General features: G+C 42.0%; 1 protein-coding gene and 1 long non-coding RNA gene across 18 annotated transcripts in view; one reads left to right on the top strand and one right to left on the bottom strand.

Annotated features, from left to right (window-relative positions):
* LOC126073164 (patr class I histocompatibility antigen, A-126 alpha chain-like) overlaps positions 1-14148 on the bottom strand; it is a 374107-nt gene that overhangs the window by 269460 nt on the left and 90499 nt on the right. For 4 of the 17 annotated variants that reach the window (XM_049879869.1, XM_049880528.1, XM_049880450.1 and 1 more), the window contains exons 4-5: positions 13797-14072; positions 13581-13694 (exon numbers count right to left, since the gene is read on the bottom strand). The exons of 3 other annotated variants lie outside the window; for them this stretch is intronic. In XM_049879869.1, coding sequence (XP_049735826.1) covers positions 13581-13694; positions 13797-14072 — 390 coding nt within the window. Of the gene's footprint in view, positions 1-10268; positions 10648-12332; positions 12764-12931; positions 12980-13120; positions 13154-13580; positions 13695-13796; positions 14073-14148 lie in introns of those variants that run through there. 10 more of the 17 variants (XM_049880111.1, XM_049880361.1, XM_049880275.1 and 7 more) reach the window with 7 other exon arrangements.
* The window catches only part of LOC126078246 (uncharacterized), a 562403-nt gene that overhangs the window by 459704 nt on the left and 88551 nt on the right, over positions 1-14148 (top strand). The gene's annotated exons all lie outside the window — the stretch shown is intronic.

Genomic DNA, 14148 nt, shown 5'->3' with positions numbered 1-14148 from the left:
GGCTGTCTTCTGATGTGCCTCTGAATGGGTTCAAACTGTCAACCTTTCAGCTGGTATTCGAGTGCTTAAACATTTGTGCCACCCAGAACTCCATCTTCTATTTAAGTCACTGTTAGTTTTTTTTTTTTTTTTTGCTAAAATAAAACATAACCCTAAAGAATACAGTGTCCTATTGAACCAACTGCACTGTAAGTGGGTCTCTCCCTCTCTCATTGATGGCTCTGCCTTTCTTTGTGCAACATCTCAGTTCTTCTCCTTCTCTACACTACTTTCTTCTGATGACTCTGAGTTTCATCTCCCTCATAATTTTGCCTTGTACATATATAGTGAGTTCGACATAGTTCAGGGCTGATCAAGGGAAAAAAGATATGACCATGAAATAGCAAATTTATTGGGTCAGATGCATTGGTAGCTGCACACAGGGGATGGTGTCCCACAGCATGGGGTCCTTCAGAGTCAGTGGCACAGGAAATCACCAAAAGGAGAAGAGGAAAAAGGAACTCCCCAGGGAGAGAAGAGAAAAGGTGGGGAGCTTCCATCTGCCTGGGCCATGCCCCTCTGCAGTAAGAGGCGGGGGAGTCTCTGGGTGAGAGAGCTCTGAAAAGAAGCAGCACCTGCAGGGTTTTATCTTATCTAGGGCTAGAAGATGTGGGGTGCAGTTTCATGGGGTATGCAAAACAGGCAGGAGCCCTGGTGGCGCCGTGGTTAATCATTTGGCTGCTAACCAAAAGGGCCACAGTTCAAATCTAACCAGCTGCTCCTTAGAAGCCCTACGGAGCAGTTCTACTCTGTCCTAGAGGGTCGCTAAGAGTTGGAATTGACCCGACAGCAACAGATTTGTTTTTTGGTTTGGCCAAACAGCCTGGCTCCAAGTGACTAAAAGTAAGCTCATTCTCCTTGCTGCTTCCAGTAAAATGTGAGAGGAAAGAGATGGACCAAACTCAAAGTTTTACATAATTTTTAAAACAAATAAATATGTGAAACTCTGAGTTTGGTACAAGTAAGGTTTTTGGGCTAAGGGTGCCCATCTGTTATGAAGAAATAAACAACCTGAGACTAATACATAGAGGCTGTCTTTGGCTCATTTATATAACAATCCATCCTCTCACCCCATGTTATTTCATAATCTGAATTGTATGTTATTTTGTAATGCCTGAGTTTGGGGACAATGCTTCTTCCAGACCCAGAATGCTATAGGTACACAAACTACGATTTCAAAGCTCATTCATAGCCAGTCTGCCGATTTCCTGGAGGAAAACCAGGAGAATAGAAAAGGAGAGAATTTTATTTGCTCAATCTCCTTAGTCAGTAGAATGGCATTATGGCCCCTTTGGTGTATGTCTCTGGCTCTCTATACAACTTGGTGAGTGTCATCTACCCACGTGAAGCGAGATGTACCAATCAATGCTGATGGCAGTAGGACCTTCTCAGGGAAAAAAGGGGCACAGCAACATAGCAGGGGCTAGAATCAGAGGTCATCTCTGGCCAGCAGTAGAGGATCTGATTGTTCTCAGAGTATGGTCCAAATGATGTTATCTGGTCTGGGGACAATTAGTTCCACCTCCTGGGTATGAGGAGCAGGTCCAGGTTTGGTAGTTGCTATAAACTAAAGTATGTCCCCCCAAAATATGTGTTGTAAATCCTAATCTCTATGCCTGTGGTTATAATTCCATTTCTGAATGGGCTGTCTTTACTATGTTAATGAGACAGGATTAGTTCAGAGTGTGTCTTGAGTCCATCTCTTTTGAGATACAAGAGATTAAACAAGCAAGTCAAGGAGCAGAGATGGGGGAAGAGGGATGCCAAATGCTTAGGCTGGGTTCTTTAGAGAAGCAAAACCAGTAAAGTGTGTGTATATATATATATATATGTATGTATGTATATATAGAGAGAGTCAGAGAGATTTATATCAAGGAAACAGCTCACACAATTGTAGAGGCTGAAACGTCCCAAGCGCACGTATCAGGATAGAGGCTTCTCTCAATTCAGGTAGCCGCAGGGGCTGGGGAACCCAAGATTGGCAGGTTGGAGAGCAGGAGCCTTGCTGTGAAGATCAACGAATTCCCAAATCTGCAGATAAATTGATAGCTCAAGTCCCAAGAACTGGAAGTCAGACCAACAGGAGGCAGCCACAGGATCCGAATCCTAAGATCTGCAGATAAGCTGATAGCTCAAGTCCCAAGAGCCAGAGATCAGACGAACAGGAGGCACCGTAGGATCCAGAATGAGCAAAGGAGCCAGAACATTTGCTTATATTTCAATGAAGGCCATACCCCAAAGAAGCTCCCTTTCAACTGATTGGCTATTCACAGCAGATTCAATCATGAGAGTGATCACATATAAATACTGAGAATCACGGCCAGTCCAAGTTGAGACAAAATCTTAACCTTCACACCAAGACGCATGAAGATCGCCCAACAGCAGAAGCTAAAAGAGAGAAGGACTTTCCTTCAGAGTTGACAGACAGAAAAATCCTTCTCCTAGAGCTGGCACCCTGAATCTGGAGTTCTAGCCTCCTAAACTGTGAGAGAACACATTTGTGTGTTAAAGCCATCCATCTGTGTTGGTTCTGTCATAGCAACAGTGGATAACTAGGACACAATTTGGCACCGGAAGACTGTGCTGCTGCTCTAACAGATACCTAAAATTTTAAGTGGTTTTGGAATTGGGTAATGGATAGAGGCTGGAAGAGCTTTAAGGTGCCTAATAGGAAATGCCTAGATTGTCTTTAAGGGACTGTCAGTAGAATTATGGATGTTAAAGGCAATCTGGTGAGGGCTCAGAAGGACGTGAGGAGAGCTACAGAAAGTCTCTATTGTCTTAAAGAATACATATTGCGCCAGCAACAGAATGTGGCTAGAAATGGTGGATGTTAAATGTGCTTCTGGTGAGGCTTTAAAAGAAAATGATGAACGTGGGAGTGGACAGTGAAGGAAGGGTAATGTTTTTTATGCAGTGGCAAAGACCTTGTCTGAATTATTTCAAATGTTTGGTGGAAGGTAGAACTTGTAAGTGATGAATTTGAATATCTGACTGATGAGATTTCTAAGCAAGATTTTCAAGGGACCTCATAGTTTCTCTTTGCTTTTATAGTAAAATGTAAGAGGAAAGAGGTGGACTTAAAACTGAACTGTGAAAAATGAAAACAAAACTGAAAGATTTGGAAAATTCTATTGTACAAACTGAAGACACATGCTCTAAAATTTTCACCAAGGATGTGGCTACATAATCTTTTGTTAAGGAGATTAAGCCTACGACTGCTGGATCTAAAGAACAACCACAGCAGAAAACCCATTAGCTTAGACTGAAGGGGACAGAGGAGGAAAGAAAGAATGCTGTCTGCCTATTGAAATTCTACAGACAGGGAACAGGCTAAAGGAGCTACATCTGTTTTCCTCCAAGAAAAGAAAAGGACCATCCCTGGAGCAGTCTGGAGATCAGCAGAACTGTTGAAAGGAGCACAGGAACCAGGGCTGCAATGGTTTCTGCAAAAAAGTTGTGGTGGGGGTGTGTGAGCTCCTTTAACTTCACAAGGAGGAGGGAGAATCAAGATCAGTAGGCTGATTCCTGTGAGGCAGAGGTCAGGCATGCCTCCACCCTCCAACATTTATACCAATTCTGATGCCAACTGAATCTCACAGGGCACCCTCTGCCTCTCTGCTGAGTTGGATAATTGGCTGCAGAGGCCACAAACAACTCATAAACAATACTCCCAATTTGGGGGTTTATTACTGAAGTAACAGGTTATAATTCAGATTCAGGAATGCTCAGAGTTTCCCGCGTCTGCTGCTGTTGTTTCTCTGTCACTGCTTCTCGCCATCTTTGGTGTTACCACTCTCTCTCTAAGTCTCCTGGCTCCTGGAGCTTCTCAGCATAGGGATCCTGGATCCAAAGGAGAAGCTCCACTCCTGGATCTTCCTTCTTCGTGGTGATGAGATCCTCTCTTCCCTCCTCTGAGATGGCTCATTTTAAGCCTAGTGGGATGGTAAAAATTGCCAATCTCCTCATGTACCTAATTTGTATGGTCCCACCCCCACAAGAGTGCCATGCAGCTTATTTATACTATTACTAAGCTATCTAATCCCCTTGGTGGGCCACAAGAACCTCATTTGCATACTGCCACCCAGTTATTTGAAGGGCATTACAGGGCTATGGCTAGAAGGGCCATATTAATTTGTTACTACATTTTTTCGCCTTAATTTTTTTTTTTTTTTTTTGATATCGTGTGTTCTCAGTATTGGAATGCATACTTACTAACTGAAAGTGTTTAAATTTTTGGTTAGTGATACAGATTTTGAGAAATGTGATCTGGCAATACAATCTGCCAATGAGGCTACTGGCACAGTGGCACCACTGATCTGTGGCATGAAGGTATGCCAATGAGAGCTATATAAATAATTCATTGCAGGTGCCTTCCCATTAAGTTACATGGGGAAGCTCTGGTTTTCCAAATGTGATACAAAAATCCAAATGAAGCCCATCAGGGCTCCCTAACTATCACACAGGAAAGCCATATTATGCTTGCGAGCCTTATCTTGCAGAAATAAATCTTTCCTAGATTATTGTTTGTTGCTTTTTGTTGGTTCCTAGCTACCCTATGTACAACACAATGAAACACTGCCTGATCTGGCATCTTCTTCACAACCATTGTTATGCTCGAGCCCATTGTTGCAGCCACTGTGTCAATCCATCTCGCTGAGGGTCTTCCTCTTCTTCGCTGCCCTTCCACTTTGCCAGACATGATGTCCTTCTCCAGGGATTGATCCCTTCTGACAACATGTCCAAAATATGTGAGACGAAGTCTCATCACCCTCATTTCTAAGGAGCTTTCTGGCTCTACTTTTTCCAAGACAGATTTGTTTGTTCTTTTGGCAGTCCATGGTATATAAAATATTCTTTGCCAGCACCACAATTCAAAGGCGTCAATTCTTCTTTGGTCTTCCTTATCCATCGTCTAGCTTTTGCATCATATGAGGCAACCGAAAACACCATGGCTTGGGTCAGGCGCACCTTAGTCTTCAAGGTGACATTTTTGCTTTTCAACACTTTTAAAGAGGTCTTTTGCAGCAGATTTATCCAATGCAATGTGTCTTTTGATTTCTTGACTGTTGCTTCCATGGGTGTGGATTGGGGATTCAAGTAAAATGAAATCCTTGAAAACTTCAGTCTTTTCTTCATTTTATCATGATGTTGCTTATTGGTATAGCTGTGAGGATTTTTGTTTTCTTTATATTGACGTGTAATCCATACTGAAGTCTGTGGTCTATGGTCTTCATCAGTAAGTGGTTCAAGTCCTCTTCACTTTCACCAAGCAAAGTAGTGTCATCTGCATAATGCAGGTTGTTAATGAATCTTCCTGCAATCCTGATGCCCCGTTCTTCTTTATATAGTCCAGCTTCTTGGATTATTTGGTCAGCATACAGTTTGAATAAGTATGGTGAAAGAATACAACTTGACACACACCTTTCCTGACTTTAAACCACACAGTATCCCCTGTTCTGTTCAAACTAGTGCCCCTTGATCTATGTACAGGTTCCTCATGAGGACAATTAGGGGTTCTGGAGTCCCCATTCTTCCCATTGTTATCCATAATTTATTTTGATCCACAGAGTCAAATGCCATTGCATAGTCAGTAAAACACAGATAAAGATCTTTCTGGTATTCTCTTCTTTCTGCCAGGATCCATCTGACATCAGCAATGATATCCTTGGTTCAACGTCCTCTTCTGAATCTGGCTTGAATTTCTGGCAGTTTCCTGTCGATACACTGCTGCAGCCGTTTTTGAATGATCTTCTGTAAATTTTATTTGCATGTGATAGTAATGAAATTGTGCTATTGTTTTTGCATTTGGTTAGAGCACCTTTCTTGGCAATAGGCAAAATATGGATCTCGTCCAGTCAGTTGGCCAGGTAGCTGTCTTCCAAATTTCTTGGCATAGATGATTGAGCACTTCCAGCACTGCATCCATTTGTTCAAACAAGTCAGTTGGTATTCTGTCAATTCCTGGAGCCTTGTTTTTTGCTAATGCCTTCAGTGCAGCTTGGATTTCTTCCTTCAGTACCATCAGTTCCTGATCATATGCTACCTCCTGAAATGGTTGAATGTTGACTAATTCTTTTTGGTACAGTGACTCTATTCATTCCTTCCATGTTCATTTGATGCTTCTTGCATCATTTAGTATTTTCCCTGTAGAATCCTTCACTACTGCAACTCGAGGCTTGGATTTTTTCTTCAGTTCTTTCAGCTGGAGAAATGCTGAGCATGTTCCTCACTTTTGGTTTTCTATCTCCAGACCTTTGCACATGTCATCAAAATACTTTACTTTGTCTTCTCCAGGCGCCCTTTGAAGTCTTCTGTTCAGTTGTTGTTTTACTTCATCATTTCTTCCTTTTGCTTTAGCTACCGGACATTCAAGAGCAAGTTTCAGAGTCTCTTCTGACATCCATTTTGGTCTTTTCTTTCTATTCTGTCTTTTTAATGACCTGTTGCTTTCTTCACGTATGATGTCCTTGATGTCATCTCACAACTCGTCTGGTCTTCGACCATTAGTGTTAAATGTGTAAATCTATTCTTCATATGGTCTCTAAATTCAGATGAGATATACTCAAGGTCATATTTTGGCTCTTGTGGACTTGCTCTGATTTCCTTCAGTTTCAACTTGAACTTGCACATGAACAATTGACGGTCTGTTCTGCAATCAGCCCCGGCCTTGTTCTCAGTGATGATACTGAGGTTTTCCATTGTCTCTTTCCACAAATGTAGTCTATTTGATTCCTGTGTATCCATCTGGTGAGGTCCATGTGTATAGTTGCTATTTATGTTGTTGAGAAAATGTATTTGCAATGAAGAAATCATTGGTCTTGCCAAATTCTGTCATGCAATCTCCAGCATCACTTCTATCACCAAGTCTATATTTTCCAGCTACTGATTCTTCTTTGTTTCCAACTTTCTCATTCCAATTACCAGTAATTACTGGTGCATCCTGATTGCATATTTGATCAATTTCAGACTGCAGAAATTGGAAAAAATTTTCAATTTTTTCTTCTTTGGCCTTAGTGATTAGTACATAAATTTGAATAATAGTCGTATTAACTGGTTTTCCTTCTAAGCCTATGGATATTATCCATAAGTGGCAGTGTTGTACGTCAGAATAGATCTTAAAATGTTCTTTTTGACAGTGAATGCCACACCATTTCTCTTCAAGCTGTCGTTCCCGGCCTAGTAGACCATATGATTGTCTGATTCAAAATAGCCAGTACCAGTCCATGTCAGCTCACTGATGCCTAGGATATCGATGTTTATGTGTTCCGTTTCACTTTTGGCTATTTCCAGTTTTCCTCGATTCATACTTCCTACGTTCCATGTTCCGATTATTATAGGATGTTTGCAGCTGTTTCTTCTCATTTTGAGTCATGCCACATCAGAAAATGAAGGTCCCAAAAGCTTGACTCCATCCACATTAGTAAGGTGGACTCTACTTTGAGGAGGCAGCTCTTCCCCAGTCATCTTCTGAGTGCCTTCCAACCTGAGGGGCTCATCTTCTGGCAGTATATCAGACAATGTTTCCCTGCTACCCATAAGGTTTGCACTGGCTAATTCTTTTCAGAAGTAGACCATTGGGTCCTTCTTCTGAGTCTGTCTTCATCTGGAAGCTCAGCTATAACCTGTCCCCCATGGGGGACCCTGCTGGTATTTGAATACTGGTGGCATAGCTGTCAACATCACAGCAACATGCAAGCCCCCACAGTATGACAAACTAACAGACACCTGGGGGTTATTAGTTACATGATTTTCAAATATTTTCTCCCAGTCTGGGAGTTGTATGTTGACTTTTTTGATGGCATACTTTGAAGCATAAAGTTTTTTAGTTTTCAGGAACTCGAATTTATCTAGTTTTTCTTTTATTAATAGTGCTTTTGGTATCATATCTAAGAAACCGCTGCCTAATCCAAGGTTATGAAGATTTATGCCTATGTTTTCTTCTAAGAGTTTTATAGTTTTAGCTCTTACAATTAGATCTTTGTTCCATTTTGAGATAATTCTGTAAAAGTCCTACTTGATTCTTTTCCATGTGGATATCCAGTTTTTCCATAATCATTTGTTGAAAAGACTATTCTTTTCCCCATTGAATTCTCTTGGCACTGAAATACAAATGATTGTAAATCTGAGGGTTAATTTATGGACTCTCACTCCTATTTCATTGATGTATATGTTTTCCCTTTTGCCCCTATTACACTGTCTTGCTTACTGTAACTTTGTAGTAAGTTTTCTAATCAGAAAGTTTTTTAGCCATTTTGTGTCCTTTCAATTTCTATGTGATTTTTAAGATCAAAATGTCAATTTCTGCAAATTGACAAATGCATGTCAATGGAGGTTGCATTGAATACATACATCAATTTGGGGAGTATTGCCATCAGAATAATATTCAGTCTTCTGATCCACGAGCATTGGATGTCTTATCTTATATTTAAGTCTTTCTTAGTTTCCAGGTACAGACTTTGTTCTTAAAGTTTTTGTGGTATAGGTTTTGCACTTCTTTTGTCAAATTTATTCCCATTTTATTCTTTTGTGATGTTATTGTAAATAGAATTGTTTTCTTAATATCATTTCAAAATTGTTTATTCCAAGTGTATAGAAATACAATAGATTTTTAATGTACTGGTATTTTATCCTGCAAAATTGCTGGTCTTGTTTATTTTCTTTTTAGTGGATTCCTTGGGATTTTCTATATACAAGATCATGTCGTCTGCAAATGGAGATAATATTACTCTTCCTTTCCAATATGAATGCTCTTTATTTCATTGTCTTGCCTAATTGCTTTTGCTAGAACCTCCAGTACAATGTGGAATAGAAATGGTGAGAGAGGACATCGTGTTTGTTCCTGAACTTGGAAAGAAAGCATTTAATCACTCACCAATGAGTATGACGGCATATGTGAGTTTTTGGAAGATGCCCTTTATTGTTGTAAGGGGTACCCCTCTATTTTTGGTTTCTTGAGTGTTTTAATCATGTTGAGTGTTTTAATCATGTTGAGTGTTTTAATCATGTTGAGTGTTTTAATCATGAAAGGGTGCTGGATTGTGTCAGATGGTTTTTCTGTGTCTATTGAGAAGATGATGTAATTTTTGTTTTTTATTCTGTTGATATGACATATCACATTACTGGGTTTTTGGATGTTAACCTAACCTTACATTCCTGGAATAAATCCCACTTAATCATAGTGTATAATTAATTTTATATATTGATGAATTTGGTTAGCTAGCATTTTGTTGAGGATTTTCTTTTCTTGTGATACCTTTCTCTGGTTTTTATATCAAAATAATACCAGCCTAATAGAATGAGTTGAGAAGCATTACCTTCTCTTCTATTTTTTGGACTAGTTTGTGAAGAATTGGCATTAATTATTTCAATGTTTGATAGTATTCACTAGTGAAGTCCTTTGAGCCTGGGCTCAAAGAAACATGGGAAGTTTCTTATTTTTTAAATTGTTAATTCAATTTCTTTACTTGTTGTAGTTCTACTTAGACTTTCTACTTACTCTTGAGTCTGATTCAGTAGTTTAGGTCTTCATAGGAATTTGTTTATTCTAGGCTATCTAATCTGTTGCCACACAATTGTTCAGAGTGTTGTTGTTCGGTGCCGTCAAGTCGGTTCTGACTCATAGCAACCCTACGTACAACAGAATGAAACAGTGCCTGGTCCTATGCCATCCTCACAGTCGTTGCTATGCTTAGTAAGATTTTTTATTTTAGAGTTTATTTTGTCTGATATTAGTATAGCCACTAGGACCTTCTTGTAGTTGCTGTTTGCACAATATGTTATATTCTGTTCTTTTACTTTCAATCTATTTGTACCTTTGAACATAAGGCATGTCTGCTGTAGACAGGATATAGTTGGAGTTTGTTTTGTTTGTGTGTATAAGTGTCTGCGTGTAGTCAGATTATGTTGCTTTTTGATTACATTGTTTAATGTATATGTAATGGTTGCTATAAAGTGTAACTAAAGCCAGGGTTTTGTTTTGTTTGGTTTGGTTATTCTTGAGAATTTCACTTGTATGTCTATCTCAGATTTTGAAACTGAGATAGCCTGTGATTCCCACCCGCTACCTCAAAAAGTTTCCTTCCAGGGTCTTCCCCATTTTTGTGGACATCAGAACGATCTTTTTTTTTTTTTTAGTAATTTTTATTGTGCTTTAAGTGAAAGTTTACAAATCAAGTCACTCTGTCACATATAAGCTTATATACACCTTACTACATGCTCCCATTTACTCTCCCCCTAATGAGTCAGCCTGCTCCCTTCTTCCAGTCTCTCCTTTCATGACCGTTTTGCCAGTTTCTAACCCTCTCTACCCTCCCATCTCCCCTCCAGACAGGAGATGCCAATACAGTCTCAAGTGTCCACCTGATACAAGTAGCTCACTCTTCATCAGCATCTCTCTCCAACCCATTGTCCAGACCTTTCCATGCCTGATGAGTAGTCTTCGGGAATGGCAGAACCATCTTTTGATGTCCTCCTTGATCTTCTCTTTCTCTCATATTCCAAATGCAAACATTAGGAAGTCCTTAAAGTTCAACATATATCAAGAATCCCATCATGTTCCACTATTTCCACTGCTCACACCCAGGTTTAAGCCACCAATATCTGTAGCTGGAATAGTACTCAAATTTCTCAGTTTTCCCTATTGCCTTGCTTGCCCCTCTCAGCTCTATTCTCACCACAGCAGCCAGAGTGATTCTTTAGAAGTTGTACCATGTCTCTCTTTTGCTCAAAACTGTCTTGTCACTCATCTTACCCAAAGAAAAACCAAAAATTCTTCCAAATCCTCAAGGCCTACGTGGTCTCGTTGTACCTCTGATTTCATCTCAATGACTCTGCTGCAGCCATATTGGCCTCCTTGCTACTCCTAGAACACAGACACCCTCCTGCCCTAATGTGTCTGCACTGAATATTCCCCCAGCATGGAAAGAACTTCCTCAGACATCCTCATGGCTAATTGTGTCATGTCCTTCAAATTTTCCCTCAAAAGTCACCTTCTCAAGGAGACCCACACTGATCACCCGAGAATAGCAGCCATCTTCCCTCTCCCCATACAAGCACACTCTGGGTCCCCTTCCCCGCTGCACTTACTGCCGTATAATGCAAACATTTTCCTTCTTTCTCATAGTCAATAGCTTGTCTCTCTCCACTAGAACACATGATCCACAAGGCTGACAATTTTTGTGTTTTTAGTTCACTTATGTTTCCCAGATGCAAAGATTGTGTGTTATGTAGTCAGCACTCAACAAATATCAGAATAATGATTTTGTTGTGTATAGCACCTCCCTATTCTAAAGACAGTGTCTTTATCAATGTAACCTCAGACCAAATGCTGTTTTGTGGCAGCTACAGCATGACATCCACTCACACTGACATTAATGCTTCTGAACTTCTCTCACAAGGGCTGCTCTCCTCCTTCCCTTCCTCGGCCACCCCCCTGCTCACTACAGCACACAACTTCATTTCCATCTTCAGAAAGAAACAATCCTAGGCTTAAAAAAAAAGGAGCCCTATTTTCCAATCGACTGTGAATGTAAGTGAGAGTCTGCTTTAGGTAGGCATCTGTTTGGAAGGAGCCAGCACTAGGATTCTAGAGCTAAGAGCAGGGAGAGAGGGTAGGTGAGCAGAAGATGCAAACACAACAGAAATTTCTCAAGATGTAAAGGTACCAGATCCCTCCCCTCTGCTAATTCCACAATTTGGTTCTTTAAAAAGAGGTTGGGGGGAAATGGAAAGAATAATCCAGTACAATCCTAGAAGTAGGCAAAGAGGTGTAGTAGTCTGAAAATTCATTTCTCGATACCACAGAGACTCCTGTGCACAGGGGCCACCCTGGGCCCTGTGGGGATAATGACAGGAAAACAGCTCCCGGTGCTGTAAGTGATGGGGATACCCAGAGGAGGATGGGACCAAGAACAAGCTCTCACGTACAAGAACAGGCATAAACCTCTACAACAAACAAGACACAAAAATAACCACACAATGATGATGGCTGAAGGTTAGGCCAGGACTGAACCCATGCTGACTAGCTATACAAAGTCCTAGCTGTCCAGCATCCTGGTGACAGGACAAGGCCAGGTGATATCTGAGTCCCTGTGATCACAGGTCCTGGTGGGACAAGGTTCTACTAAGGGGACTAGGACAATAAGGCAGTGAAGATGACCCAGCTAAGACGTAACCATGTCAAAGTCCACAAAGCACTGAGCATTAAAGGGGCAAAGGCCCCATCCACACTGAGCTACTCCATGGTCTTCTCTTGTTCTGCCTGCAACAGATTCAACACAGCAAACACAGGATTCTGGAAGGTTATCAAGACTTTTTTTTATTGCCTCTTAAATTGTCAGAATTTTCCTCTCCTTTAATTCACCCATCAACCACACTTCATTGCAAGATTTTGAAAAAACAAATTAATATCCAGACTCTCATTTTCAAAAGGGAAGTGAGACACTGCCTCCCAGAGCAACAGAAAGTTACAACAGGGATGGGGACCTCCCAGCCCTGTCATGATGGAATAGAAATGTTGATCAGCGAATAGACACAGGTCAGTGTAGGGAGGGGGTCCTTTCGGTGGGTGGGGCTAGTCTCCTATGTCCTCATCTTATGCTGACAGAAACGCAGACACATTCAGACTTCAGAAAGAGAAGTCAGGCATTCTTGAAGTCGCAGAGTGGGAGGGGAGTGAACAAATCTTGTATCACTCAGTCCCACACAAGGCAGCTCTCTCATGCTACAGAAGAAAAAAATCACAAACAAATTTGGGTTAGTCACTGTTAAGTGTTGATATACTGAATAGGCCACCACATGCTTGAAATGTCCAAATGCAATGAATACCCATAGCCAAGTTGTGTTCCCACTGCTCCAAACCCTTCCCCATGTCAGGCCCCCAGGGTCTCACCTTTACAAGCCATGAGAGACACATCAGAGCCCTGGGCACTGTTGCTGCCTGGAGAAACAAAAAACAGGATCTAGTCAGAGGCCACAGGAGGAGGTGAGGCTAAAGGAGGAATTATGGGGTGGGGTTACCCATGGGGTCCCATCTACACTACCCCAAGGGTCTCAGGGAATTATATCCCTCCATACATACTTGCAGCCTGAGCATAGTTCCCTCCTTTTCCACCTGTGGGAAGAAAACATCCTTTGAGAGATTGAGTGGAGTCAGAACTATAAGATTCTTGAAGAGTCAAGTACTCGTGGACCTCTGAACTGTGACTACAGACCCAGGACAGGATCAGTAAACAAGAATAGAAGAGATGTGCTAGGACTGGACCTATCACCATCTTAGAGCTCTGTCCTCAGCAGGGACCTTCCCCTCTGACCTGACTGCAGGGATCAGGTCCCCATCACCAGAATCAAGGTGAAAAACTCTGTCTTCATGTTCACGTGTGCTTTACAAAAGAATAAGTGTTAGCACACAAGGCCCCAGACTGGGTATGTGCAGTGTGTGGATGGTGCTTCACAGTAGGGGCAGAAGGCAGGCAAACTCCTATCTGGGGTTTGAAACTTGCAGTGGTACAAGAAAATTCAGGCCCCACCCCTATTTCTACCTGAGCTCTTCTTCCTCCAGATCACAGCTCCAGCCACCAGAGCTACAACGACCACAAGGAATACCAGGCCAGCAATGATTCCCATGATGATGGCAGGGGACTGAGAACGGGACTCTGGAAAGGGAGGGGAAAGTGAGAGGCCGTGACGCTGCTGCTGTGCCCACAAGGACCCCTGCTTCCCCAAGAAGGGGCTACATCTTTGCCTCCCCCACTTACCCCATGTCAGGGTGAGAGGCTTGGGCAGCCCCTCATGCTGCACATGGCACGTGTATCTCTGCTCCTCTCCAGAGGGCACCACCATGGCTGCCCACTTCTGGAAGGTTCCGTCCCCTGCAGGCCTGGTCTCCACAAGCTCCATGTCCTGGGTCTGGTCCTCTCCATCTCGCTGCCAGGTCAGGGTGATCTCCGCAGGATAGAAGCTCAGGGCCCAGCACCGCAGCGTGGCCTCACGGTCAGAGATGGGGTGGTGGGTTATGTGTGCTTTGGGGGGGTCTGAGGGAATGAGTCAGAAAATTCAGGAACTTCCCATCACCTCCCATGAGTTACCTGAGCAGTGGTCATGTGACCA

The sequence above is a fragment of the Elephas maximus genome, chromosome 1 (genome assembly GCF_024166365.1).
Source record: "Elephas maximus indicus isolate mEleMax1 chromosome 1, mEleMax1 primary haplotype, whole genome shotgun sequence".
Lineage (NCBI taxonomy): Eukaryota > Metazoa > Chordata > Mammalia > Proboscidea > Elephantidae > Elephas > Elephas maximus.
The sequence above is the reverse complement of the archived record's forward strand: the minus strand, read 5'-3'. Positions and strand labels throughout refer to the sequence as shown.